Below are 25,802 nucleotides of genomic sequence, written 5' to 3'. Positions count from 1 at the left end.
AAACATTTTATGAGTTAAGATTATTAATAGTTGATTTGGTGTTGAGCTTGAATGCTTGGAAAAGTGTCTGATCATTTTGGCATATCTATGCAAATTATGTAATGATTGTCGATGTACAACAAAAATCTGGAATGGCCTTTTAGGAGTTAGGATGGTATATATGGTATAAACATGTGACGAAATGTGTTTTGGTGTCTAGCTTAAACAACAGAGATACTGTTGGTAAGCTAATACTAGTAACGTCCATGTAATATTCATAGTCAGTAACATTACAGAATGTTTAGTTGGGATAGCCGTAACATAGGAAACTGTTTTATGTCAAGTGATTCTATAGATATCTATATTGTTAGTGGGTTGAATAATATTATTTAACTATGCTAATGTATTCTAAATCATATTGTTATAATTTAGATGTAGGTTTTACATGTACTGTTTTTAATTGTGTTATGTAAGTTGGGCTGCACGAGTTGGATAAAATATTGAATAGCATTTTCTTAGACAAATGTTGCAATTGCCCCAAACATGTGTGTAAACAGCATAGATAATCTCACTTAAAAATAGAGATAATTGCCTATATAGAAAAGTCAATCAATCAAATTTATTCATAAAGCCCTTTTTACAACAGCAGTTGTCACAAAGTGCTTTACAGAGACACCCGGCCTTAAACCCCAAGGAGCAAACAACAGTAGTGTTGAATTTCAGTGGCTAGGAAAAACGCTGATGTGGACCAGGACCTGATCTCCTCCTAAAATTTAAAACTGGAGGAGACTGAAAAAAGTTAGTAGTACATCCCTCATATCCCCCAGCACAATAATATAGCAGCGAAACACCTTGGAACTGAGACGGGGGGGTCCGGTGACACTGTGGCCCTTCCCGGGGGAGGCCCCGGACAGGGCCCAACAGGCAGGAAATCAATCCACCCACATTGCCAGGCATCAACCTGCCTATTGTCACGCTATTGTGCATGGGACAATATATTGTTGCCACTGGTTAGCTTGAAGCAGACGTCTTCACTAGCAGTTGCAGTGTTAACTCAAACTAACATTGAAAACCCATCAAGCATTTAAACAGAAACGTGTCCGGGTATTTAAGTAATCTACGCAACTTTCATTCACATTTTTTACAGCTGAAAAGCATTAATACAGTTGAATGGTAATCAGAGTTCCTGTTTTCTACTTTAGAAAAATTATAGTCTGAAAAATTCCAACATAGTACAGAAACAGCATTAATTGTTGTAAATGACCTTAGGATGAACACAGGCAGAAAAAGCTGTCTATCATTATACTACTAAACCTGTGCTGCTATTAACACCATAGGTCACAAAATCATTCTAGATAGGCTTCACAATTGGATTGGACTATCTGGTCTAGTTCAAAACTAGTTTAAGATGTACCTCACTGGCTAAAATGTTTTTGTTGCCCTTGGTAACCACAAATCAAAGATATATAAAATAAATAAAAAAGATTACATGTGGAGTTAAAGTTTGAGTCCTATACTGTTCAATCTATACATGCTTCTTCCTGGTATCATCAAAATTAAACATGGTATACATTTTCACAGCTATGCTGATGACTCACAACTTTGTCAATAAATGTCTGTATCTCCTGATGTTTTAAAACTCTTTGACACATTGATTAAATGCATCACAGACATTAACTTATGGATGGCACAACATTTTCTGCTATTTAACAAGGACAAAACTGAGGTTTTGATTATTGATGCCAAGGTCCAAAGAGAGGAACTGAGTGCTTATTTAATTTCTCTTTGTCTACACTCAACACATCAAGCAAAACATCTTTGTGTAATTTTAGACTGTGACTTGAATTTTGAGCCCCATATCAGACAATTGATGAAAACAGCTTTTTACCATTTGAAAAACATATCAAAGGTCAGCCTGAGAGATTGATTCATACATTTATCACCAGCAGACTCAACTATTGCAACTCTCTACTGTCTGACCTGACCCAAAAAAGTATTGGCAAACTGCAATGAATGGCTGCCTGTGAGTTTTAGGATTGATTATACAATTGCCCTATTTATTTTTAAAGCACAACATGGCCTTGCACCTGAATAATTGTCTGACATGATTTTTAAATGTGCCTGATTGGTCCCTCAGATAATCTGATACTGGTCTTTTGGTTGTCCCAAGGGTCAGAAACAAAACCTTTTCTTAAGCCTTACAACCACTCTTGACCTGTCCCTTGGAACAGCTTGCCAGACTATCTCAAGACAGACCTTTTTATCCTGGCTTTCTTAAAGATTTTCTTCAACTTGTCTTAGTATACATTTATATAGTCATTTATCCCCTTTGTTGTAACCTATTTTTTTCATTTTATTTCATTTATATCTATACTGTAATTCATATTTTTTAACAGTTTTTATTCTGACTTTCACCTGTTAAAGCACCTTGACACACATTTTGTAAGAAAAGTTGATATAAATAAAGTTTGATTTGTTTAAAGTCTTCTGTGAATGGGAGTGGCTGACATTTCCACACCTACCACCTAGAGATTGTTCCTGATCTGTCTGACGGTCCATTGTTGTAGTTCTTTTATTCATTATGGTGAGCATTCTTAAATCATCCACTGTAAAGGTCCCCCTTGGTCTAGAAGGTCATTTTCCATTGCTGAGCTAACCAGTGCTTTCTTTCTTCCTCATAATGTACCAAACTGTTGATTTGATTAATGTTTTGGCTATGCCTCTGATTGATGTATTCTGTACATCTGCATCATTATGGCCAGCTTGACTTGCATAGACACTTATTTTGTGCTTGTGTTGTCAGACACCAATAACCAACACTCAAGTGCAAATACAAAGACTTGAATCAAGACTAGACATTGACAGCCCTCTTGTGCATGCAGTAGTCATTGTATCATCTCAAATTCAAAGTGCTGGTTTAAAGAGCAAGAACAATGAAAATTGTGTCACTGTCCAAATACTCATCAATTGCACTATAAATAAATAGGTGGTTTTTTAAAACATTTTATTCATACAAGCAAAACCAACTGAGACCAAAATCTCATTTACAGTGGTGCTCTGTATTAAAACAATAAAAACACAGTCCACTGTAAAATGCTCATTTAACAATTGTTTAAACTGCGTTATAGGCACAATGGCAGAGGGCAGTTAACAATAAAATAAGGACCCCTTCATGTCTTAATTAAATGTAGTGCAACAAGAGCACTTGTAGTATTTCAATTTTTTTAATTTTGGAAGTTAAGCAAAACAATATTCAAATATCCATGGTCACAACCATAAAATATCAACCACAAAATGTCAATTACAATTTCCCCCCCAAAAGAAGCTGAAAAAATATGCTACTTTGTATACCAACAGAATGAAAAATAACCCTTTTAACATTTTGTCAACTCTAGTCCTTTAAGCATGCAGAACTTTCTGGGGTTGTTCTTCTCGCCCTAAACCAAGAGGATCCTGATTTCCTAAGTGCAGCCCCCTTGGTAGAAATCCGAGAATAAAAAATAAAAATCTTAAAGTGGTAAAAGACCAGTCTGAAATGTTGCGCTGTACATTTTATAAGATATTCTGTGACCTTTTCTCATTTGCCTAATCCAATGACGAGGCTTCTTCCTCTCAATAAGGTGGTTTATACAGACAAAAATGGGACAGCTTTTATAGTGTCTGACAGCGTTGGCATGAATCCAATTATCACAGTGTTTACATGTCCAAATAGCTTACGTTTGGTCTCTAAAAACATGTAAAATGTTGCTTAGATCACAAAACATAATTGTAAAAGATATTGTCTGGAAGTTCAAGAATCCCTGAGGCTATGGCTGTACCTGGATTTACTACTACTATTAAACCACTTGGAGGCATTGCAGGTCAAGAACTGTTCATTACTTTTATTTGGCACAGTTTAAATACCATTAGGTTACACATATTCATGTAATTCCTTCTCCATCATTTATATAACCACCATCTTGCAATTGTACTATTTTCTTTTAATTCTACATATATGAGGGGTTTTAACGGCCTTACCTGTAACAACATTCAGTAGGAGCTCAGCCAGACTCATTCTTCACACCCCTCACCCTGTCCATACACCACCTCACCTCCAGCATGACCCATACATATATAGCTACAGTGGATATAGAAAGTCAACACAGCCCTTGCAGTCTTCACATTCTGCAGTTTTTACATTATATTTGCACAACTAGGGCGCAAGAGAACACCTTTTTGCTTGGTTTGCCCTCATCTGGATTCTTTCAGTTAGCACAGCACCATATGAGATAAAGCTAAAGGCCATGTCAGGCATGTCACACTGGCATATCACAACATTACTCAAAGAGCTCAATAAATTAACCGATTTCAATCATCGATTATCAGCAACAATGAATTTTTGTATGACTTCAAGCAAATAAGAGACACGTCATTACTTCTTGAAATTGCATTTACTGCAATTAGTATATCGTGGTGTAGCTTATGGTCTGACAGAATAGTACAACTATGTTTCAGGGTAAAAGACAAAGGTTAGTTTTCGTTCAACCCATCACAGTTCTTGAAAATGACAGAAGGGCTAATTCTATCCAGTTGTATAAAATTTGACCTAATCTAGCAGTTTGTATTGAATCCAAAACGGGTTGTTGCCGTCTTTTCTTGCAATATTACTTAAACATTTTATTGCTAATAGAATGGTTTATTTTGAGTGTTTTTATTTTTTGTCATATAGGCCAGTTACATGGATTTAATTATATTTGGTTGATCCCTTAAATTTTCTACATGGTGATATCATCATGTTGTTGATATCCTTGCTAATGACAAAGGAAAGGAGCAAATCCCATTTTAAATATATAAATAGCAATATTAAGAATCTAACCCGAGATAAATGTTTATGCAAATATGTAAAAATAAAAATGTATAATACGCCAACCCCTTTCTTCCATAAAGTTGGTCCAACCAGAAAGTCATGGATACATTTTCTGGAGCATGATGAGACCAGGAAATCTTTGAAGATCTGCGTCACCCTTGAGTTTACCCAGCCACATGTCTACTAGCGGCACAGTCAAGGTAGCTTAGCACAGCCGCCTGATTCTGTGAGCTTACATTTAACAGCTTCATGGTTACCAGTGTAGGCCACAGGATTAGGCAGCAGCACGAGGCTACAATCAAGGCAAAATCCTGACTGTGGTGGACAGCTTAGTGCTTCAGAAGAACGCCTTAAAATGCTGTGCCACAAGGGAGGCCAATCATGATTCAGGGTTAGAACTACCGAGTTCATAATTTCAAATATTTCCTATAATTTCTGAAAAAGTTGCAGCCAACAAGTATTTATGCGGTAAAGACATACATTTATGTTTTTGTTTCTCTTTGTAATTTGGAAAATGTTAGACAATTTTGTCTTCATATTAAAAATGAGGAGTAGGTTATGTAGCTGGTAAAGAAAAAAGAAAAGGAACCAGGCAAGCCTAGTTCTGCCAGCCCAGGATTCGAAGAGATTAATGTTCTTGTCCTGGCTGGATTCGATCAGTGGTTTCCTATGTGACAGACTGGTTCTTTAACCACTACAATTAAACTGCGGGTGTCCTTGCAAGTGATACTAGCGTAGAGATGTGGCATCTGTTTACTTCTTGCACTGTCAAACCAATTAGACAAAATTCCACGGTTCTCGAAAATGGTCCCCTACATTACTAACTTCCAGGGGCGACTGGTCATTAGGGGCAGGTGGGGCACAGCCCTGTTGTCAACAGAAAGAACTGCAACCAAATTATGTTATTCTTATTTCTTGAAGATTATACTTCCTATAATTTATTATCTATGAATATAGCATCTATTTGGTGGAGATGGTACTTGGTTGAGGACAGGTTACAAAGATTTGAAACATCTTTCTGAGAGGATTTCAAAACATGAGAGCAGTGGGAGTCATCGGGACAATGGTGTGAAATTGGGCTTACTTGGAAGGGTAAATGTCGCAGCCCAGGTTGATAGTTCATACAGGCGCTCCATTGAGCAGCATAACAAACAGGTGGAGGAAATCAGGTACGTTCTCAGTTAATACAACATGTATTAAACTGTGTGGAAAATGTGAAACCGCACTACGGGGGCACGACGAGTCGGTGGACTCCCTGAATCCTGGAATATTCAGATGCATTTTCGAGACTGTGTGTGAGGGCAATTCAAGACTTCAGAGGCACTATGACACTCAGCCCATCTTCAAAGGGACATCTAGCACTGTAAAAAACTGTATGTATGAAGTGTACAGGGAGGAGATGGCCAAGCAAGTGGACGAGACATCATTTGTTGCCATACAGGCAGATGAGACAACTGATGTCTCCTGTAAATCCCAAATGGTGGTTGTGTTGCGATACATGTTGCCTGACAATACAGTGACAGAGAGGTTTTTGGAGTTTGTGGAAGTCAAAGATAATACTGGACTTGGCGTGCTGGGGGGATGTGCTGGAACCACCGAAGAAAAGCTGATCGCTCAGACTTATGATGGTGCAGCAGTAATGAGTGGGGTACAGACGCTAATGAAAGAGACATACCGACATGCCCAGTTTGTTCACTGCTATGCTCATCAGCTGAACCTGACCTTGCAGCAACTTTGTTCAGCAAGGATGAGCATCCTGAAGGTGTTTTTTGCAGATTTAATTGCTTTTGCCACCTTTTTCTCTGGCTCTCCAAAACGTGTTGTGGTACTTGCTGAGGTAACACTGAGACGCATTCCAAGGCCACCCACTGTATGATGGAACTTTAAAAGTAGAACTGTCAATGCAGTTTGGGAAAACGGCACTGTGCTGCTCCTGTGTATGGAGGACATACGCACACAACCAGGATGGGATGACGCCACCATAAGTGAGGCATATCGCCTGTCACAAAAACTCTGGGACCAAGTCTTTCTGCAGCTGCTGGATTTTATTTTCTTCCTTATCCCAGAAGTTGATGTTTTATACAACATTCTACAAAAAAGGAGCATCAATGCATCAGGGATTAGCAGTGCGCTGCCCCGTTTCAAGGAGAATGTCCAGAATATGCGGAAGCAAACTGCTGAATGGGCTGCCACCGTTCACGATGGAACAGACGAGCCAGGCCGACAAGTAACCAACACAGCGCCGGTGATGGAGGAGGCATGCGACACAGTAATCTCCCAGGTGGAGCAGAGGTTTTCCCAAAGTGACCACCTGATCGCTGCCAAGCTGGTAGACAGCTCGCTCTTCTCACAATTTGTCCTGTCATTCCCTACATCTGAGCTTGACTGTGCAGGGAAACTATGGCCGTTAGGAAACACGGAAAAGTTGTAGTCTGAGCTGACCACTCTGTACCGCCACACTGAGCTTCACACTGGTAAGACGGCCCTGTCTCTGTTAAGATCCATCCATGAGAACAATGTAGAGACTTTTGCTGAGACTGTCACTCTGCTGAAAATTATCATAACAACACCAATGATGACATCTGTGTCAGAGAGGAATTTTCCACCCTGAAGCCAGCTGATTCAGCAGCTATATGACTTCATTCCCAAAGTCATTGAAAAGTTTGCCAAGAGGAAGAACCGCCATGCCACCTTTCTCTTCAAGTGAGCCCTCAGCATTGGTGAGTGAAAGCATATTTTATCATCCTGCCTTTGTGGTGCTGGTCTGTGAATTGGTCATATTTTTGTGCTGGATCGATTGATATAGATGGTGACGATTGTGTCTATGCTTATCTATTAAGGTTGTTGTCATAGAATGGATCTCTATCCCTAAAAAGTTGTCTTTCCGCTTTGTTGTGGCCTTCAGTAGTGTTGAGCTCATTGCTGTTCGCGTATGGCCCTGTAGGCACATTGGTTCTGAGCTTTGTTGCATTCCAAATTTTTTTAATGTGTAAGAGAGAAGGAGAGCAATTACACAAGGTCTCTCTCTCTCTCCAGAATGTGTACTACAACACCTGGTAGAAGCAAGCTGCTCTGTCGTTATAAGTGTTTTGTGGAGCCACGCTGTTTGTTGATGTGTTAAAAAGACACATCAGTAGCAAGAGGGAGTTTTGTAGCTTTACTGTTATGTATCCTATATTTTGAAATGGTTTGTGCTCCACCAATTTTTTACATATAAAAATGCCACTGCTAACATCCAAACCAACAAGAGGTATATAACAGGATCGCAACACTACATTCAACGCGTTAAATTAGAATGAGATTACTCTAGATGGCTACCTAAAGCTATACAGGACCTATAACAAAAACAATTACTCCAATCACTCCATGGCTGGTTTGTTTCTTTACAAAAGAATGACAATTGAATAGCCAATCACTACGCTACGTGAACTACGCTTTGGAATTCGAGAGCATTATGTTCCTTGTCCGTACAGGTCGTCCATCGCAATATAACGGTAAACAGTTTTGCTTTAGGCTTACTATAATGTAGCTACTGAAGCTTGTTGCCAACTAAGTTTTAGTCTAACCTGGACAGTGTTGGGGGTAATAGTATTGGGGTTATAGTTGTCAGACTACCATTTAACGGTAACTAATAACGTAATGCGTTGGTTATTTACAACAGGGAGAACAAGCATTTGATACACTGACAATTCTGCAGGTTTTCCTACTTACAAAGCATTTTTATCATAGGTACATTTCAACTGTGAGAGACGGATCACATTGTATGATTTTTAAATAATTAATTTGCATTTTATTGCATGACATAAGTATTTGATCACCTACCAACCAGTAAGAATTCCAGCTCTCACAGACCTGTTAGTTTTTCTTTAAGAAGCCCTCCTGTTCTCCACTCATTACCTGTGTTAACTGCACCTGTTTGAACTCGTTACCTGTATAAAAGACACCTGTCCACACACTCAATCAAACAGGCTCCAACCTTTTCACAATGGCCAAGACCAGAGAGCTGTGTAAGGACATCAGGGATAAAATTGTAGACCTGCACAAGGCTGGGGACCATACAGGACAATAGGCAAGCAGCTTGGTGAGAAGGCAACAACTGTTGGCACAATTATTAGAAAATGGAAGAAGTTCAAGATGGCGGTCAATCTCCCTCGGTCTGGGGCTCCATGCAAGATCTCACCTCGTGGGGCATCAATGATCATGAGGAAGGTGAGGGATCAGCCCAGAACTACACGGCAGGACCTGGTCAATGACCTGAAGAGGGCTGGGACCACAGTCTCAAAGAAAACCATTAGTAACACACTACGCCGTCATGAATTAAAATCCTGCAGCGCACACAAGGTCCCCCTGCTCAAGCCAGCGCATGTCCAGGCCCGTCTGAAGTTTGCCAATGACCATCTGGATGATCCAGAGGAGGAATGGGAGAAGGTCATGTGGTCTGATGAGACAAAAATAGAGCTTTTTGGTCTAAACTCCACTCCGTGTTTGGAGGAAGAAGAAGGATGAGTAGGAGTATTGAAGATGGGTCGTGGCTGGGTCTTCCAGCATGACAACGACCCAAAACACACAGCCAGGGCAACTAAGGAGTGGCTCTGTAAGAAACATCTCAAGGTCCTGGAGTGGCCTAGCCAGTCTCCAGACCTGAACCCAACATAACATCTTTGGAGGGAGCTGAAAGTCTGTATTGCCCAGCGACAGCCCCGAAACCTGGAGGATCTGGAGAAGGTCTGTATGGAGGAGTGGGCCAAAATCCCTGCTGCACTGTGTGCAAACCTGGTCAAGAACTACAGGAAACATATGATCTCTGTAATTGCAAACAAAGTTTTCTGTGCCAAATATTAAGTTCTGCTTTTCTGATGTATCAAATACTTATGTCATGCAATAAAATGCTAATTAATTACTTAAAATGTGATTTTCTGGATTTTTGTTTTAGATTACGTCACTCAAAGACAATTACATGCTTTCTAAGTGGGGAAACCTGCAAAATCGGCAGTGTATCAAATACTTGTTCTCCCCACTGTAAGTAATCGCTTAGTAGTTATTGTTTTTAAATAAATAACACGTTACTCAATTTCTCTCAGTGAAACCAACGTAGTTATACACAGCATTTTCTCTCCAGTAGCAAGTGGCCACAATGGATACAAAGATGGCAGAACCAGCTGTCCTTGCTAAAGTTAATGATACATCTACCAAAGCCATGTGCCCAGCTCCAATTTATTTCAAATTCATACGTAGGGTCGACAAGCGATTTGTAGACCAGAAGGCTGAGCTGCACGATTCGAGCTTGGGAAGCACTTTACACTTTCGAACATGTCATTATTACCCGTCCATATAACCAATCACCGGGATTGCTGTTAAGTTTTGGTAGAATCTCTTGCCTGTTGGACAACCAAAGTTCGATGCCAAATCATTAAATTATTGCCTAATTATGGGCCTAACATTTTCTTTTTTGGGAAGGTGCACAAAGCCACAGATGTTTTTATTTTTCATTGTTTGCTGCAATTGATCTATTTAGTACTGAAGTCTGTTTATATAGGTGGTTGAACAAACCTGGCCTGAAAATGTGGATGCACTTGCACTTCTTGATTTTTAAGAGATTCTTGATTAAAGAACTAATTGCAAACATTGTTTCTGATTATGGTATATGGTTACATGAGATGATGATTAATTTTGTTATATGCTGGTGACAGTCATGGACTATGGAATGCCTATGTAATGATACGATAACCCATAAAAATATGACCCAACATGTGAATATAAAATCAAAGGACTTCAAAGTAACTAAGTAACTTAACACCTTACTTTCTACAGCAACTAAGTAACTTAACCAGTTACATAATGGGAACTGTAACTACTAACTCTAATTAGTTACTTTTAAAATTAACACTGATCCTGAACAAATCCTAATGCCTAATTTGTGTGGTCCGTGGCGAGGATCAAACCCAGATTGACTACGTGTCAGTCTGCATCTCTACCCACTACAATATTTAACGATGTGTAGTCAGCAAGTCAGGCACTCACTCAATTAGTAAGAGACATTTGCTCTTTTTGTCTGGCTCTGCTAACACGGTCCGGCAAACAATTTAATCCCCTATTAAGACAAAATGTAAAGACTGTCAGAGGAATGTTGATTCACTAGCCACTGTCAAATTTACTTTCACCAGTGACTAACATTAAATCATCGTGATGGTATAAATAGACATCCAAAAGCATGGATTTCAGTACACTTTCATTAAAAAAATTACAATTGAACCAAAATAATATACTGTTTTTATATATTTCTTTTAGTGATTAACTTGGTCAAACTGATTCCTATAAAAATTACATTCTTTACAAATGAGAGAGAACATGAGACCACAAAAGTAAACTTGCACAAGATCATATCTACCCGACTTACACATTATTTGGCAACATATTAGCAGTTTAGACAGTTCAACACACAGAGCACCCAGAGCCGCATGACTGTTCAGAGCGCAGCTGTACAGAACTAGCGAAAACTTCTGTTAAACAATAATATTGTCTTTGCTTCACTTTTCTCAGGAACAACCAGAGTTAAATACTTGCTAGGTGATAAAAACCTTACAATTTAAAGACACCAACAGTGATTACTTGAGTACTGGCTTTATTCTAAAGTTTCTCTGTAGGACATTGACTGCTGACACCAATAAGAATCCCAAGGATGGGCTTTTCACTTGCTTATAAATGCTATGGTCCCCACTAATCGATTTTTTGTTTATGTCACTCCTATTTTGAATTAATTTACTGCAGAGGAGAGATTCAAATAAACACACCATAATAATAATAGTAATCAAACCAACTCTACCCACCAACAATAACACCTCTCCCTTCTGATCAACATGTGTTTATACTATGTTTCATAACCATAAGTTGCCACCCTAACTATGATGTCACTTTGACATCAGTTCTAGAAGCGGCCAGTTCCCAACCTCTTGAAGAGAGATTTAAAACACCAGAGATTTAAACCACCAGAGTCCTGGAACACCAGAGTCAGCTTTTCACCCTGACCAAAATGTGATTTTGGTGAATAGTTTTACTGCCCTGATAATGGTATGGTAATCAGTCATTAACAAAATCACCCTCCAAATCCTACATAAACATCATCATCAACATCATATTGATTGTCTTTGAAAACATTCTGCTGGTCATTTTGACTGGGTGTTTCAAACAACATGTCCACTAGATTCCTACATCAATATACATACATATACACACACATCTATATCTATATCTATATATATATAGATAGGTAGCTTATATATATATATATATATATATATATATATTTATATATATCTATCGATCTATATATATATACACACACACACACACACACACACACACACACATATACATACACACATACGTAAATATATACACTGCTCAAACAAATTAAGGGAACACTTAAACCACACATTGGGTCTCGATGAAAGAAATGTATTAAAGATCACAATCCTCACTGTAAATTGTGTAATTTGTTGAGATTTTTTTTTTTGGAACAACAGTCATGGGAAAACATGGGAAATCAACCGATTGAGGGCTGGAACTCACTCCGAAAATCAAAGTATACAATTGATATCCCAGGCTGTTCCAGTAGTTCAGTTCAGTATTTCAGTAGTGTGTATGGCCCGCATGTGTCTGTATGCACTCCCAACAACGTCTGGGGATGCTCCTGATGAGACGGTGGATGGTGTCCTGGGGGATCTCCTCCCAGACCTGGATCAGGGCATCAGTGAGTTCCTGGACAGTCCGCATGCACCAATACATAACGTTCCAGACGTTCCCAAATGGATTCAGGTCTGGGGAACGTGAGGGCCAGTCAATGGCATCAATGCCTTCGTCATCCCGGAACTCCCTACGCACTCTGGCCCCATGAAGCCGTGCAATGTCCTGCACTGAGGAACTGAGAAAGAAGCGAGGGCTTACTGCACCAGCATAAGTTCTGATGATGGTTCCAAGGATTTAATCCCGGCTGGCTAACACGTGGAGGTCTGTTTGACCCCCCAAGCATATGCCCCCCGAGACCCACCGCCAAACCGGTCATGCTGGATGATGTTGCAGGCAGCATAACATTCAGCACGGCGTCTCCAGACTCATTCACGTCTGTCACATGTGCTCAGTGTGAACCTGCTCTTATCTGTGAAGAGAATGGGACGCCAATGGTGGACCTGCCAATTGCGGTGTTCTCTGGTGAACGCCAATCAAGCTGCACGGTGCTGGGCTCTGCCAGTGCTCCTCCTCACACAAAGGAGCAGATACCAGTGCTGCTGCTGGGTTGATGCCCTTCTACTGTCCTGTCCAGCTCTCCTTGTGTAATGGCACATCTCCTGGTATCTCCTCCATGCTCTTAAGACTGTCCTGGGAGACACAGCAAACCTTGTGACCACACATATGGATGTGCCATCCTGGAGAAGCTGGACTACTTTCTCACTACTGGTAGCATGAGGTGGTAGCCCATTCAGGTTGCACGTACTGACTCATGTTACCAGTAGTGAGAAGGACACTAGCAAAACGTAAAACAATCAGTCAGGAAGGATAAGGAGAAAGCAATTGTCTGTGGCCACCACCTGTAAAATCATTTTCTTTTTTGGGTGTGTCTTGCTGTTGCCTCTCCAGTGCACCTGTTTTCACTTTCATTTGCACCAAAACAGGTGACATTGACTCACAATCGCTTATGCTTCTTAACTGGACAGACTTATATCTTTGAAGTTGAATTGCCTTGGTGTTACACTGTGATGATAACACATTCTCTTAATTTTTTTGAGCAGTGTATATATCAGAATATCAGCTGTCAGTTCTTGGAGGCCACAGTGGTAATGCAGTGACCACATGACAATGGCAGTGATTGATCAGAGCTCGCAGGGCAGGAGGACTCAGCCAGCAAATCCAGGAACAACAACAATACTGTGCTTAAGTCCCTGTCATGGCCACCTTCCCTCCTCTTCATGCAGACTTCCACAGTGGCGCAGACAGTCACTGCTAACATGCACTGTAGTCAAGGCTACTGACTAAGAATCATAAATGTGTCTCAAAGACACTTAGAATACAGATGGAGTAGTGACGAGAGATAGAGACAATGTGAAAGGAAAGGAGATAGAGCTTAGTAACAAAGAAAACCAACTCCGGTCCAACATCCAGTGTTCCCCTCCCTGTTTCCTTTATAATAGGGAGGACTGCCATGCTACCACCGATACTGCCCCTACAGGCTCTCTAACCAAGAGAGTCCATAACACCCCAGAGGTCACACTTCTGCTGGCCTGGTACTGCTACTGGAGTGCGCTAGGTCCATCTGGGCAGAACCAAGGAATACTGTGGTGGCTGAAGCCTCGCTTGTGTCCATGTCCATGCTGCAGTCTGGGGAGTCCGCGGATGAGTCACTGTCACTGTGGTCCATGCTCTCCAGCTGGGGGGCCAGTGGTCCCGAGAGGGGAGGTTCTGGTGGCTTCAGGTGACTAACCGTTCTCAGAGGGTGCACTGGGTCACCATTACTGGTCCCCACGGCCGACTCGGCAGCTCCTTTGGCCTGGCGGATGCAGTTGAGCCACTGCTGTTTGTTGAAGGCATCACTGGCTTGGAAGGAGTGTGACTGGAGCTGTCCGCCGCTCCGAAACGACACTCTGAAGAAGTTCTTGGCTGAGAAGAGGAGTGATGGAAAGGTTAAGGGAGGACAGACTAGAAACCGGGCAGATTACACGTGAATGACAACATTATATAAACCAGAGGTGTCAAGCACCAGCCATCGTTGACTACAGTCCCTATCCATGGATGAACTAAAGCCATCCAGTAATTCACAATCAAATGTAGTACGGGAGTAAACACTCACTCCTCTCATTGTTGCTGAAGGCTCCTCTGATAGAGCCACCAAGGCGTATCTCCCCGTCTTGCAGGTCCTCCCAGTGCAGCTCCCTGATAGGGATGGGCTGACGGTACAGCTGATAGTGCAGCTGCTCATTGTGGGTAATGGCTCGAGTGATAACCAGCACGTCCTGGAACAAGAACACGTGCAGCTTCTGGAGGTAGAAGGGGGAGGTGGAAGGGATGGTTTAAAAACACATTTATCCAGGTGTCTCACCATGGTAAGAATCTCTTTCCCAAGGGAACCTTAATCAGTTGGAGCAACACTGGTGCAGATGGTTTGTTAACTTTAAACACACGGTTGCCACACTCTGATTCATGTACAATTATCGTGAGATTCTTTTAAAATATATATTGTATGTATTAATTTCGACAGACCTGAAGCCATGTAGGAAACAGATTGGGAGAGAGAAGGCAGGAAAAGTTGAGACAGGGATTGAACCCCCTGTTGCGTGTGGCTGAGTCCATGTGCTTACACCACCAGGCACACAAGTTTCTTCTGTTGATGCTTTTTAAACTGACCCCGATTTAAAACATTTGATATGAGAGAACTTCTTTGACTTTCATTTAAAGTTTAAAACTGGATTTCGGAGCGTGATGTGTTTGCGTCATACTAACACAGTTGGATTTAAGAGGACTAATGTTTGGTAAACACTGTAGAAGTTTAAAGGGAGTGGAGATGGACGTGGTACAAAGTTGATGTATTGTGGGAGTATACAGGGTTTTACGCAAGAATAGTGTAAACCAAGGCGATAGAAGGACTCCCACTACTCCTTTAGAGGGTGATCTCGCCTTTCAAGATTTCCATTTCACTTCTAAGAATGATTTGCCTTTCAGAGATTGTGAGATTTGATAAGAAAGGCCTCCCGGGTGGCGCAGTGGTTCAATTTGTAACACCAATCTGACTATCATGATTTAGGTATGGGCCTTCACTGTGTCAACAGCTGACAGCACAGTCAGCCACTCCTTCAGGGAGGTATTGTAAGCTGGGATTTCAACAGTTGTTTGAGTGCCTGCGGGCCTAAGGGTGCCAGGTTAGTGAGCATGCCCTCACACTCATTGAAACACCTGACTTCCTGATTGGAAGAGCAGTGTAGGGAAAAAAGGCAGAATAGCTTGGCATGGATGCCTTGGAGGAAGACTTTTGCATCTTCAAATCTCCAGAATCCATTGGGAAATGTTATGATATGACAAAGCTGTAGTAGCCATGATGAAAGAGGGATACAAAATGTATACCAATAAAACACTGGATACAAGTGTGATATGGAATGTATGAGATAAAGGAGCAGAACGACCGGTGTGGGAGTACATTTAAAGTGGGTTTGTTATGAAGACCCTCACGTTCCACTTGGCTGGTTTAGGTCACAGCCCGATGAAAAGACAAAAAAAAAAGAGCACTGTCTTTGTCTGGTTTCACCGTTTCCCCATCTGCCTCAACAGATTCATTGAGTCAGCACAACACAATGACCCGTCATGTCACTGACTCACCTCATCTCATCTGTAACACCCCATGGTCCTTCCCTCCTCATACACGTCACCGCAAAATATCTGTGCAGATATTCAGACCAACGCCTTTAGTTATTTTCCTGTGTATTAATGTCGGATTTACTGGTCAACTGTGAAAAAATAATAATGGCTACGTGGTTTCTGTGTTTGTTCCCAACAGTCTTGAAAGGCCGTTCAGGCTGTTCCTGACTAGCAATGCATGATTAATAGCCTTCTGAATCTACTTTCCTGTTATTACACCCCCTCTCTCCTCTTGTCCCCTCCCTCCACACCACTACAAGCCTCTTATTACTGCTGGTCTGAAACATGAGTGATGGTGGGAACTGAACCATGTCAAAACTGCAACCGCAAGATTACTACTACTACAAAGTGATGAAATTAGAAATGCACAACATCTGACGAGACAGCCATGTGATTCCAATTTGTACAGTTAAGCGCAAACAGGGTAAACAAAACCCAAATTAGAAGCTTTGGTCGTAGGAGGGGAAATGTATAACAAATGTTACGAACCCTCCTACTGACTAACAGTGTGAGTCTTTTCATCTCGGCAGCCAGAACCTAAACAGCTACTCTGCCATCACAAGTGATATTCTTTTCCTAAAAGCACGCTATGCCATGCACTTCATGTTTCTTTCTAACATTTAATTTAATTAGAAGCCATACCAGTGACAGCCATTCCAAACCATCTAGAGATGGTATAGGGCGTGTCCTTCCATTTGAATAGAGACACAATCCTCTTTCAAAAACAAATTCCCATTTTTTTCATTTGACAGATGCTCCAGAACTACTAATGGGGAAAGACCTTGTTAATGGGCATAATGACAGATTCTTCACCTTGTCGGCTTTAGAATATAATATGCTTTATGTAATACTTTGTGGTTTTAGAATGTTGTTTTTATCTAATTTGTGCAACAGCCTTGACAGACTAGGGTGAGTGACTGAATGCTTCAGAGGATCTGCCTTCTTGTCTTGACCTTGCAGACCTCCAATGGGAACTCATACACCAATGACATTCCTGCTCTGGTTGCCTTTCAGGTTAAAATACTTTCAATAATCCTTCAAATAGTTTGATTGTTTGTCTTAGCCTGTCTGGAGCTACAGCTGGTTGGGGTTGGCAGGTTTTGAGTCACCTGCTGGTTTATGTAGCTAGAAAGGCTTAATCAAGAGAAAAGGATGTATACAAACACAGGTTGGTGGACACGCCTCGAGTAGATGTTTTCCAGCAGGAATGATTACCCACACAGGGCCAAAGTCAGGAGCTATAGTGGTAATGAGCAAAGGGCTTGATCATAGCATACTGCGTGGATTAAGAAGCCCTTCACACATCAATACGGGAGTAAGGTAAAACCCCCCTCTTAACAGACTTCTTCTATCCATTGATTTTCGTCAGCCGACATAGCTAGCATCGAGGTGTTAGTGAGTAAATGAAAAGAATTTGCACCCATGGGATGTTACAGTGTCATTTTACAATATTGTTTAGATGTTTTTATGGTGAGTGACAGAACCTTAACCTGCCGAGCAACTCAGAGCGGCCACAAAATACTACAGCGTATAGATGGAAAGAGATCTGGGAAAGAACACGTTTATCAATAGACAGGGGAGGGCTTCCACCACTTGGAAGCGGCTCAACTGGGCAGGATTTCCAAAATCATTGGCTGATCCCTCCAGTTGACCCCATTAGCATGCGTCCAAGTGGTTCCTCAGAAGGAAAATCAGCCAATCATGAGAAAATGTACCACTTCAAAATGGACTTGGCTTCAATGAAGCTGCCCTTGTTGAAGCCGGATGCCATACTGGCCCAGATTAACCAAGGCTTATCCTCCCCCCTCCAGTCGCACCACTCTGTTTTTGTTATGACAGAACTACTCACTGCGCCTCGGTTGTTCTTTAGCTCGCCGTGACAGCTGAGGACACGGGAGCTTTCGATGAGCAGGTCTCTCTGACTGTCCTCGAGGTAGAGGAGTCGCTCCTTGTAGAAGCGACATTCCGACTCGCCTGTCTGTGTGTTGATCTCTGCCACGATGCTCTGGATCATGCTGACCTGGACAGACAGACAGAGAGAGAGAGAGAGAGAAATCGATATAGTGAGTGTGTGTGTGTTTACATCATGTGTGCGTGTGTGCATGAGAAGTCTCTTTGCCCACTCACGGCCTCATCCAGGTGCTGTCGGTCCGGATGGTCATTTGGTGTGTGTTTGAGGATCTCTCGGAGAAGCAGTGGGTATTTGACCAGCCGGCTCCTGGGTATATCCAGGAAGTTCCACAGGTCCAGCTTCCGGCTGAAGGGAGATTCCAGGCATCGCTGCAGGAAGTCGTGCACCCTGTGGTCCTGTTTTTTATGGTCCAGGAGAGCTTTGGCTGCCACCTGGTTACTACAGTATGAGTTATAAGAGTCCAGACAGGGCAGCTGAAGGGAAGAAAGAGAGAAAGACAGAGACAGAGAGAGAGAGAGAGAAGGAAAGAGGGAGTGAAAGAGAGAGAGAAGGAGAGAGCAAGACAGATATATGGAGTCAGTTTATTTTTTTCTGCCACTTGCCATGTATCACTTGTTTATTATGCAAACGTTTCAGGTCTTAGACCTCTGTAAATTACTGATTTGTGGAGTAGCATTCCCATTTCACCAAACACTCAAGTCTTTTTACACTGAGCAGACTTCGCTAATAGCAGTGTGCTGGAGGTCCTTCGTCAAACTGCTCTTCAGTGTACCTGGACTGCATCACATCAAAAGCTATCAGGGTAAGGGCTGGTGCAGCTCATGAGCCACACAGATGTCTACACACAGAGTGAAGATACGCAGCAAGGAAAGGAGAGTTGTGTATGCAATGTCCTGAAAAAAAATGCTTGTCACTTATTAAAACAACATACTGTGTGTTAATTATACAACACAGCATTATGAACATGTTGTTTGGTAATATTGGACACAGTAAGCAACTGATATCCCCTTATTTGCCTCACATATTGTAAGAATGAATCAACTAATGTGCAATTGTTGGTTCCCTGGCATTCAGACAGTGTGGATGTATGTGTGGACGTGCGCATCTGGCTGTTCTGAGAACCAGGACATTACGGAAAGGGACTCTTGAGGTCATCCTGCCGCCACTGAACACACTGTATACGGTTTATATAATAACACCTGCCGTGGATGAAGAGCCCTGCTCTTGAGGCAGGCAGGAATGTACAGTTAAACTCATCAATCATCTACACTCAACATAATGTCATGCGAAGCCAAGGCAGAAGGCCTGAAGATAAGAGCCATAACCAGCCCTCGGGCTATGATGGGGAAATCGAGGCTCTAACATCAATCATGCTCTTCCAAGTAAACAAATCAGATAAGCTTTCTTGGTATAATCTTCTGCATAGCCAAGAGAATGACCAACTAAAACAACTGAGTCAGTGGTTCTTTCTCAAATCCTATTTTCTTTATTACTGGAATCCTCGCCTCCCCTTTTTTGCAGGGGAGGAGAGGGCCTCAGTGGATGGACCTTAAGCCTGATGCCATTAAGGGGACAAGGAGAACTTTGAAATTGTGCATTTATGTTGCATTCTGAGCATTATATTGAAATTTGCTGTCGACCTTTCACAAGAACATGACTACCAATTACCTTATTATCCCTGCCCCAACCCCAAAGACATTATTTGATCTTTGAAGCTCCATTTCACATTTGGTTGATCAGAGGTTATAGCTTTAGGAAACATAGGACAGAGGATTGGTCTTTGTTTCAGCTTTTAATTGTTTAAAGATAATTAGATAAAGGCCTAAATCAGGCCATCTAACGTGGAGAGGAAGTGGAATTGGAAAATATTTACTCCATTACGCAACTGCATTGACATTTTTCCATGGCGGAGCAGAGTTCACAGGAGAAGACGACTAGGGCCTGTAAACAAAGTTGAAGTAGAGGAGGCTCTACGCATCCTTTTCAGGCACACATTGTTCTCCTCAACTACCTTGTGTAAACAGGAAGTTGGGATGGATTGAAGGTGTAGGACAGATGAGAAACCACTTAGTATCTCTAAACTTCCAAACAGCCCGGGACTCTAACACCCTTCACAGTACAGTAGAACTAGCCTAATAGTAACTCTGTGCCAAGTGTGCAGCTTAAGTGCCACTTCACATATTCTGAGAAATGTTTCAGTCTGTGGTATCATAGAGCCTGTTTCTTACTTTTCCACACTAGTACAGGTAAAAAACTGGTAGTGTGGGTGTGTGAACCAGAGCTACCAACTGACAAAGTTATGGGAGCCAAACAAAACTGTTTTCATAAGCCAGATACACTATAAAAATTAAAAAAAACCTAAACAAGACATTTTCATGTTCTGAATGGTTGATGTCCTTCCTCCGAATAGGCTTGTCAAAGGCCAGTTTGCCAACAAAACAACATTGTAATGATGACAGAACAAATGCCAATGCCTTTAGGCTGAAGCACATTCTGTCCCAAACAAAACCGGTCCAACTATTCCTGGCCAATACATTTTACAGCTGTATTGTCATGTAAATGCACAGAGGATTGTCATGTTGTCAATTTGTTTCTCCCCTGCTTGTTATGCAACAGTAAAAAGCTTTTTAAATTATGCTTGGTGTAAAAATACAAACCTGTATTTGCTTACTTTTTAAGAAAAAAGTAACATTTGTAAAATTAACACAGTAAATTTGGATGAGTAAACATCCCACCTTAAAACTGTACATACAAACTTGTTGATGTACACCAATCAGCCATAACATTATGACCACTGACAGGTGAACCGGCGACAGGGTCATGGCCCATGTTGTCCGATCCAACAGACAAGCTAATCAAATTTTAATGCTGGTACTGATAGAAAGGTTTCAGAACACAGTGCAAAGCTGCATGATAGATTGCATTTAGAGATTTTAGTATGGAAGCTGAGGCATTCATATATAGCACATCACCATAATGAAGTACTGACAAAGAAGAGGCTTGTACAATTTCAAATTGTCATGCCTAGCAAAAAATGTGGAGTCTTTGTTAAATACACATCTGAATTATTTCTTAGCTGACAACTGCATTTAAAATAAATCTAAATCTGGTTGTAGCCCTGGGAACAGTACTGTTACTGCTACTACGTTTTAATCGTTCGATAGTTCAACAGTATCAAGGTCAATAGCATCACCACCCTTGCAGCACATGGGCAGTTTTCCATACTTTTGGAATAAATTAGTGTAGCCAGTTCAGCCAGGAAACCGGAGTGCTAATTGGTCAGTGACATGTCGGCCGACGTCAGAGCACTCTAATCACAATGTCAGGTTTTATATTCTACTTAATCGTCAGGTCACTCACTCAGTCCAATATGTTTATTGTCGTACTAGCATGCAGGGGCAAGTCCATCCACCACCCCTGCCTCCACCTGCTTGGTTCTGTGTTTCCTTTACAGGGGGATCGATACTATATACATTGCTCATTGCCTATAGGGATTGCTATTATTAATAATATTATGCTGATGTTATTGTTGGTAGTATCGTATAGATGATCATGTGATGGCAATGAGTTACCCCAGAGGAGCAGAACTTAATGCGAAGACTTTGTATGTACATTTCTGTGCATAAGTTCTCTAATAAATGGGGCTACTAACACTGGGTGTTTTCTGTTTAAACTATAGATAATATACATAATTTCCAGAAATAAGTGGTGCAGCACAAACCAGCTTGATTTCCATTTATTGCTGTTTGTTTACATTCAGGGTAGTGATGTCTTCAACAAGGTGGAGGAACTGTACCTCATGATTTTTAAGAATTTGTTCAGATTACCTTTACAATCAGATGTTAAGTGTTTACATAGTATTTCGATTTTGCCTTGTGAACAAGCTTTGTACATACAGTTTGATAGTAACAGCACTATAACAACAGGCAGATGGCCTTACCCAATCCACCAGGATGTGTCCCACATGCTCTGTTGAGCCGTCTGGCTTCCTGGCCTCTTGCAGTAGAGTTAGCAGATCTTAAGAAGGAGATAGAGGATACAACTTAAACTCTAACAGCTTTTTGAATTGTGCATATGTGTGTGTGTGTGTGTGTGTGTGTGTGTTTGAGCGCCTGTGAATGTGGAACAGTGTGTTTACTTGTGTGTTTGTGTGAGGAATTGCATTTCTTTGCAATTTCCTATGTTTCATCCTTTGTACGTGCCCCTTCTTACTTTCATGCAGCGGAATAAGCGAGTCCAGGGTACCAAAGATCTGGTTGAGCTCGTGTTCTGTCATGATAGAGAGCTTCAGCATTGGATCATGGTATGCCTTCAGGCCCAGAAATATAGAGAATGCTGAGTGAGAACAATAGCAAAGCAAACCAGAACTATTCATTCAACTATTCATGTGAAAGTCTAAATCAACAGTGATTGAAAACTCCCTAATGGTTTTAGAGTGCTATAATGGTTGCTTGTGATATGGACATCTAAAGTGTTTCACTAAAAGAAGCTTTGACCCTGGCTTAAGGTGGCTCGCACAAACAAATTACCCACATTACCAGAACACACACTATATACTCTGTGGAATTCTTGCTCACGACCAAGGTTGTATAACAAGCTCAATTAAATGGGACATGGCAGATTGTACCTTCTTGGCCAGTTTTAGATCCTCAACAAGATCCTGCTCCCCCTGAGAAAGCTCAAATATTGCCTGTGAACACACAAAAAGGAAGAGAGACAGGATGGTTAAACAAAGAACGCACATAAACAGGTCACTGGAAAACAACAAGCCATTTTATCACCTCAAAATATGAAAACGCAATTAATACAACATTTCATTATTTTCCTTCTTTGAAAAGGAGTGCAGGTATAAAATAAGTTTTTTACAACAATACAAAAACTGCAGACAGATAGCTCTTTACAAACAGGATGAGCTTTCAGTATGTCTCCTCCCTGGAAGCCCAATGACCTATCCCCCAGAGTTCTGCTGTGCACATGGAGAAGAAAAACACCTTCTCAATGACCCCCTTAAAACTCAATACTTCCCAGTGGTTAGCTGGATTCGCTTGGGAATCCCCTCTGTCCTTTGAAGTGTCCTATGTGTGGCCTGAGAGGGGGGAGATCCCAGTCCAAGTGCAGGGTGAGCAGGACATGCTTCAGACAGGCCTTACTAATTGGAACTGTGAAAACTGTGAAGTGATATAGCACTTGATCCTCCGGCACTGGGAGAGTTGAGGAACAGAGAAAGAAGCAGCTGGGATGTAATCTAATCCCACCTGCCATCTCCTGCCGCCCATTTCCATCAGCCAGTCATCTTGGGTTTTCACATCAACGCTTACATGGCAGAATGTGCCCTAAGACTAGTTGCTAGGGGGTGTATTTCTTGGTTTTGGGCACTCAATCTAAAGCTTTTTAAGCAGTCTAGGAGATGCACTTTGTTGGTATAGACGTCAAATTTAAAGAGTTAGTGATACAGACTTTTTTAAATATGCATCACCCTATCATAATGTTCTGATAAACAATATTTTGGTAGTAGCTCTCCACCAGCCAGCTCTTTGGTTACAAGACTAACATTGTGTGAGTTACACAAGCCAAACAAGGTCACATTAGAATTGCTGCATGTGTTCAGCATGGAATTTCCTTTTTTATCCTGTTAATTCAATATTGATTATCAGTAGAGTCTGATGTACTGCATGCATTGGTCATCTAAGTAGCAGTGATGTGTCTTAGCAACCAGAGTCAAAAAATAATACTCACCTCCTGACGCTTGATCTCCTTGGATGACAGAGTCTGGTGTCCAAGCCGCACATCGAATGTCTCGCTCCACAGTTTGCTGTCACGGCGCTTGGTGTTGGCAGGGGGTGCCGGCCGTGTCCACGGTCTGGGTGGCATCGCTGGCTCTGTCCGAGTCTCACTGCGGAAGCTGATGGAACGCTGTGGAACGGATAGAAAGACATTTAGGGTTGCAGTGGGACTTTAGGACCCAGAAAAGCATTAGAGAATACAAAGGAAAGCCCACACCAGGCTTCCTAGGGTGGTCTGGTGGCAAATGCAGTGCTGCAGCATGGGTTCGAATCTAGCACACTGTTACTTCAGGAATAAAAACTCTATCTAAACCCACTGTCTAATGCCTGCCATACTTTAGATATACAAGCTTTGCATATAACAAATGGTTTCCCTTATGTTACAGTGAGGGAATATTTTTTTTGATCCCCTGCTGATTTTGTACGTTTGCCCACTGACAAAGAAATTATCAGTCTATAATTTTATAGAATAACAACAAACAAATCCAGAAAAATGCATGTCAAAAATGTTATACATTGGTTTGCATTTTATTGAGTGAAATAGGTATTTGATCCCCTCTCAATCAGATAGATTTCTGGCTCCCAGGTGTCTTTTATACAGGTAACAAGCTGAGATTAGGAGCATACTCTTTAAGGGAGTGCTCCTAATCTCAGCTTGTTACCTGTATAAAAGACACCTGTCCACAGAAGCAATCAATCAATCAGATTCCACTCTCCCCACCATGGTCAAGACCAAAGAGCTGTCCAAGGATGTCAGGGACAAGATTGTTGACCTACACAAGGCTGGAATGGGCTACAAGACCATCGCCAAGCAGCTTGGTGAGAAGGTGACAACAGTTTGTGTGATTATTCACAAATGGAAGAAACACAAATGAACTGTCAATCTCCCTCGGTCTGGGGCTCCATGAAAGATCGCACCTCGTGGAGTTGCAATGATCATGTGAACAGTAAGGAATCAGCCCAAAACTACATGGGAGGATCTTGTCAATGATCTCAAGGCAGCTGGGACCATAGTCACCAAGAAAACAATTGGTAACACACAACGCCATGGAAGGACTCAAATCCTGCAGCGCCCACAAGGTCCCCCTGCTAAAGAAAGCACAGGTACAGGCCTGTCTGAAATTTGCCAATGAACATCTGAATGATTCAGAGGAGAACTGGGTGAAGGTGTTGTGGTCAGATGAGACCAAAATCAAGCTCTTTGGCATCAACTCAACTCGCCGTGTTTAGAGGAGGAGGAATGCTGCCTATGACCACAAGAACACCATTCCCATCGTCAAACATGGAGGTGGAAACATTATGCTTTGGGGGTGTTTTTCTGCTAAGGCGACAGGACAACTTCACCGCATCAAAGGAACGATGGGCGGGGCCATGTACTGTCAAATCTTGGGTGAGAACCTTCTTCCCTCAGCCAGGGAATTGAAAATGGGTCATGGATGGGTATTCCAGCATGACATTGACCCAAAACACAGGGTCAAGGCAACAAAGGAGTGGCTCAAGAAGAAGCACAATAAGGTACTGGAGTGGCCTAGCCAGTCTCCAGACCTTAATCCCATGGAAAATCTGTGGAGGGAGCTGAAGGTTCGAGTTGCCAAACGTCAGCCTCAAAACCTTAATGACTTGGAGAAGATCTGCGAAGAGGAGTGGGACAAAATCCCTCCTGAGATGTGTGCAAACCTGGTGGCCAACTACAAGAAACGTCTGGCCTCTGTGATTGCCAACAAGGGTTTTGCCACCAAGTCATGTTTTGCAGAGGGGTCGAATATTTATTTCACTCATTAAAATGCAAATCAATTTCTAACATTTTTGACATGTGTTTTTCTGGATTTCTTTGTTGTTATTATGTCTCTCTCTGTGTTTCCATTATACAATATTTTACACT

The 25,802-nt window shown here is 41.6% G+C and overlaps 1 protein-coding gene across 3 annotated transcripts in view; it reads right to left on the bottom strand.

Annotated features, from left to right (window-relative positions):
* Window positions 1-13,467: 13,467 nt before the first annotated feature.
* Window positions 13,468-25,802, bottom strand: part of arhgef3 (Rho guanine nucleotide exchange factor (GEF) 3) — a 102,496-nt gene continuing 90,161 nt past the window's right edge. For all 3 annotated transcript variants that reach the window (XM_010882084.4, XM_010882087.4, XM_029114286.2), the window contains 8 exons: window positions 23,874-24,050; window positions 22,765-22,827; window positions 22,350-22,446; window positions 22,078-22,154; window positions 18,353-18,610; window positions 18,075-18,245; window positions 14,667-14,853; window positions 13,468-14,476 (listed from right to left, as the gene is read on the bottom strand). In XM_010882084.4, coding sequence (XP_010880386.2) covers window positions 14,085-14,476; window positions 14,667-14,853; window positions 18,075-18,245; window positions 18,353-18,610; window positions 22,078-22,154; window positions 22,350-22,446; window positions 22,765-22,827; window positions 23,874-24,050 — 1,422 coding nt within the window. In that variant the 3' untranslated portion in view covers window positions 13,468-14,084. The remainder of the gene's footprint in view (window positions 14,477-14,666; window positions 14,854-18,074; window positions 18,246-18,352; window positions 18,611-22,077; window positions 22,155-22,349; window positions 22,447-22,764; window positions 22,828-23,873; window positions 24,051-25,802) is intronic.

Source organism: Esox lucius, chromosome 17, assembly GCF_011004845.1.
Source record: "Esox lucius isolate fEsoLuc1 chromosome 17, fEsoLuc1.pri, whole genome shotgun sequence".
NCBI classification, from domain to species: domain Eukaryota; kingdom Metazoa; phylum Chordata; class Actinopteri; order Esociformes; family Esocidae; genus Esox; species Esox lucius.
Note: the sequence above shows the minus strand (reverse complement) of the source record. Positions and strands in the feature narration are given on the sequence as shown.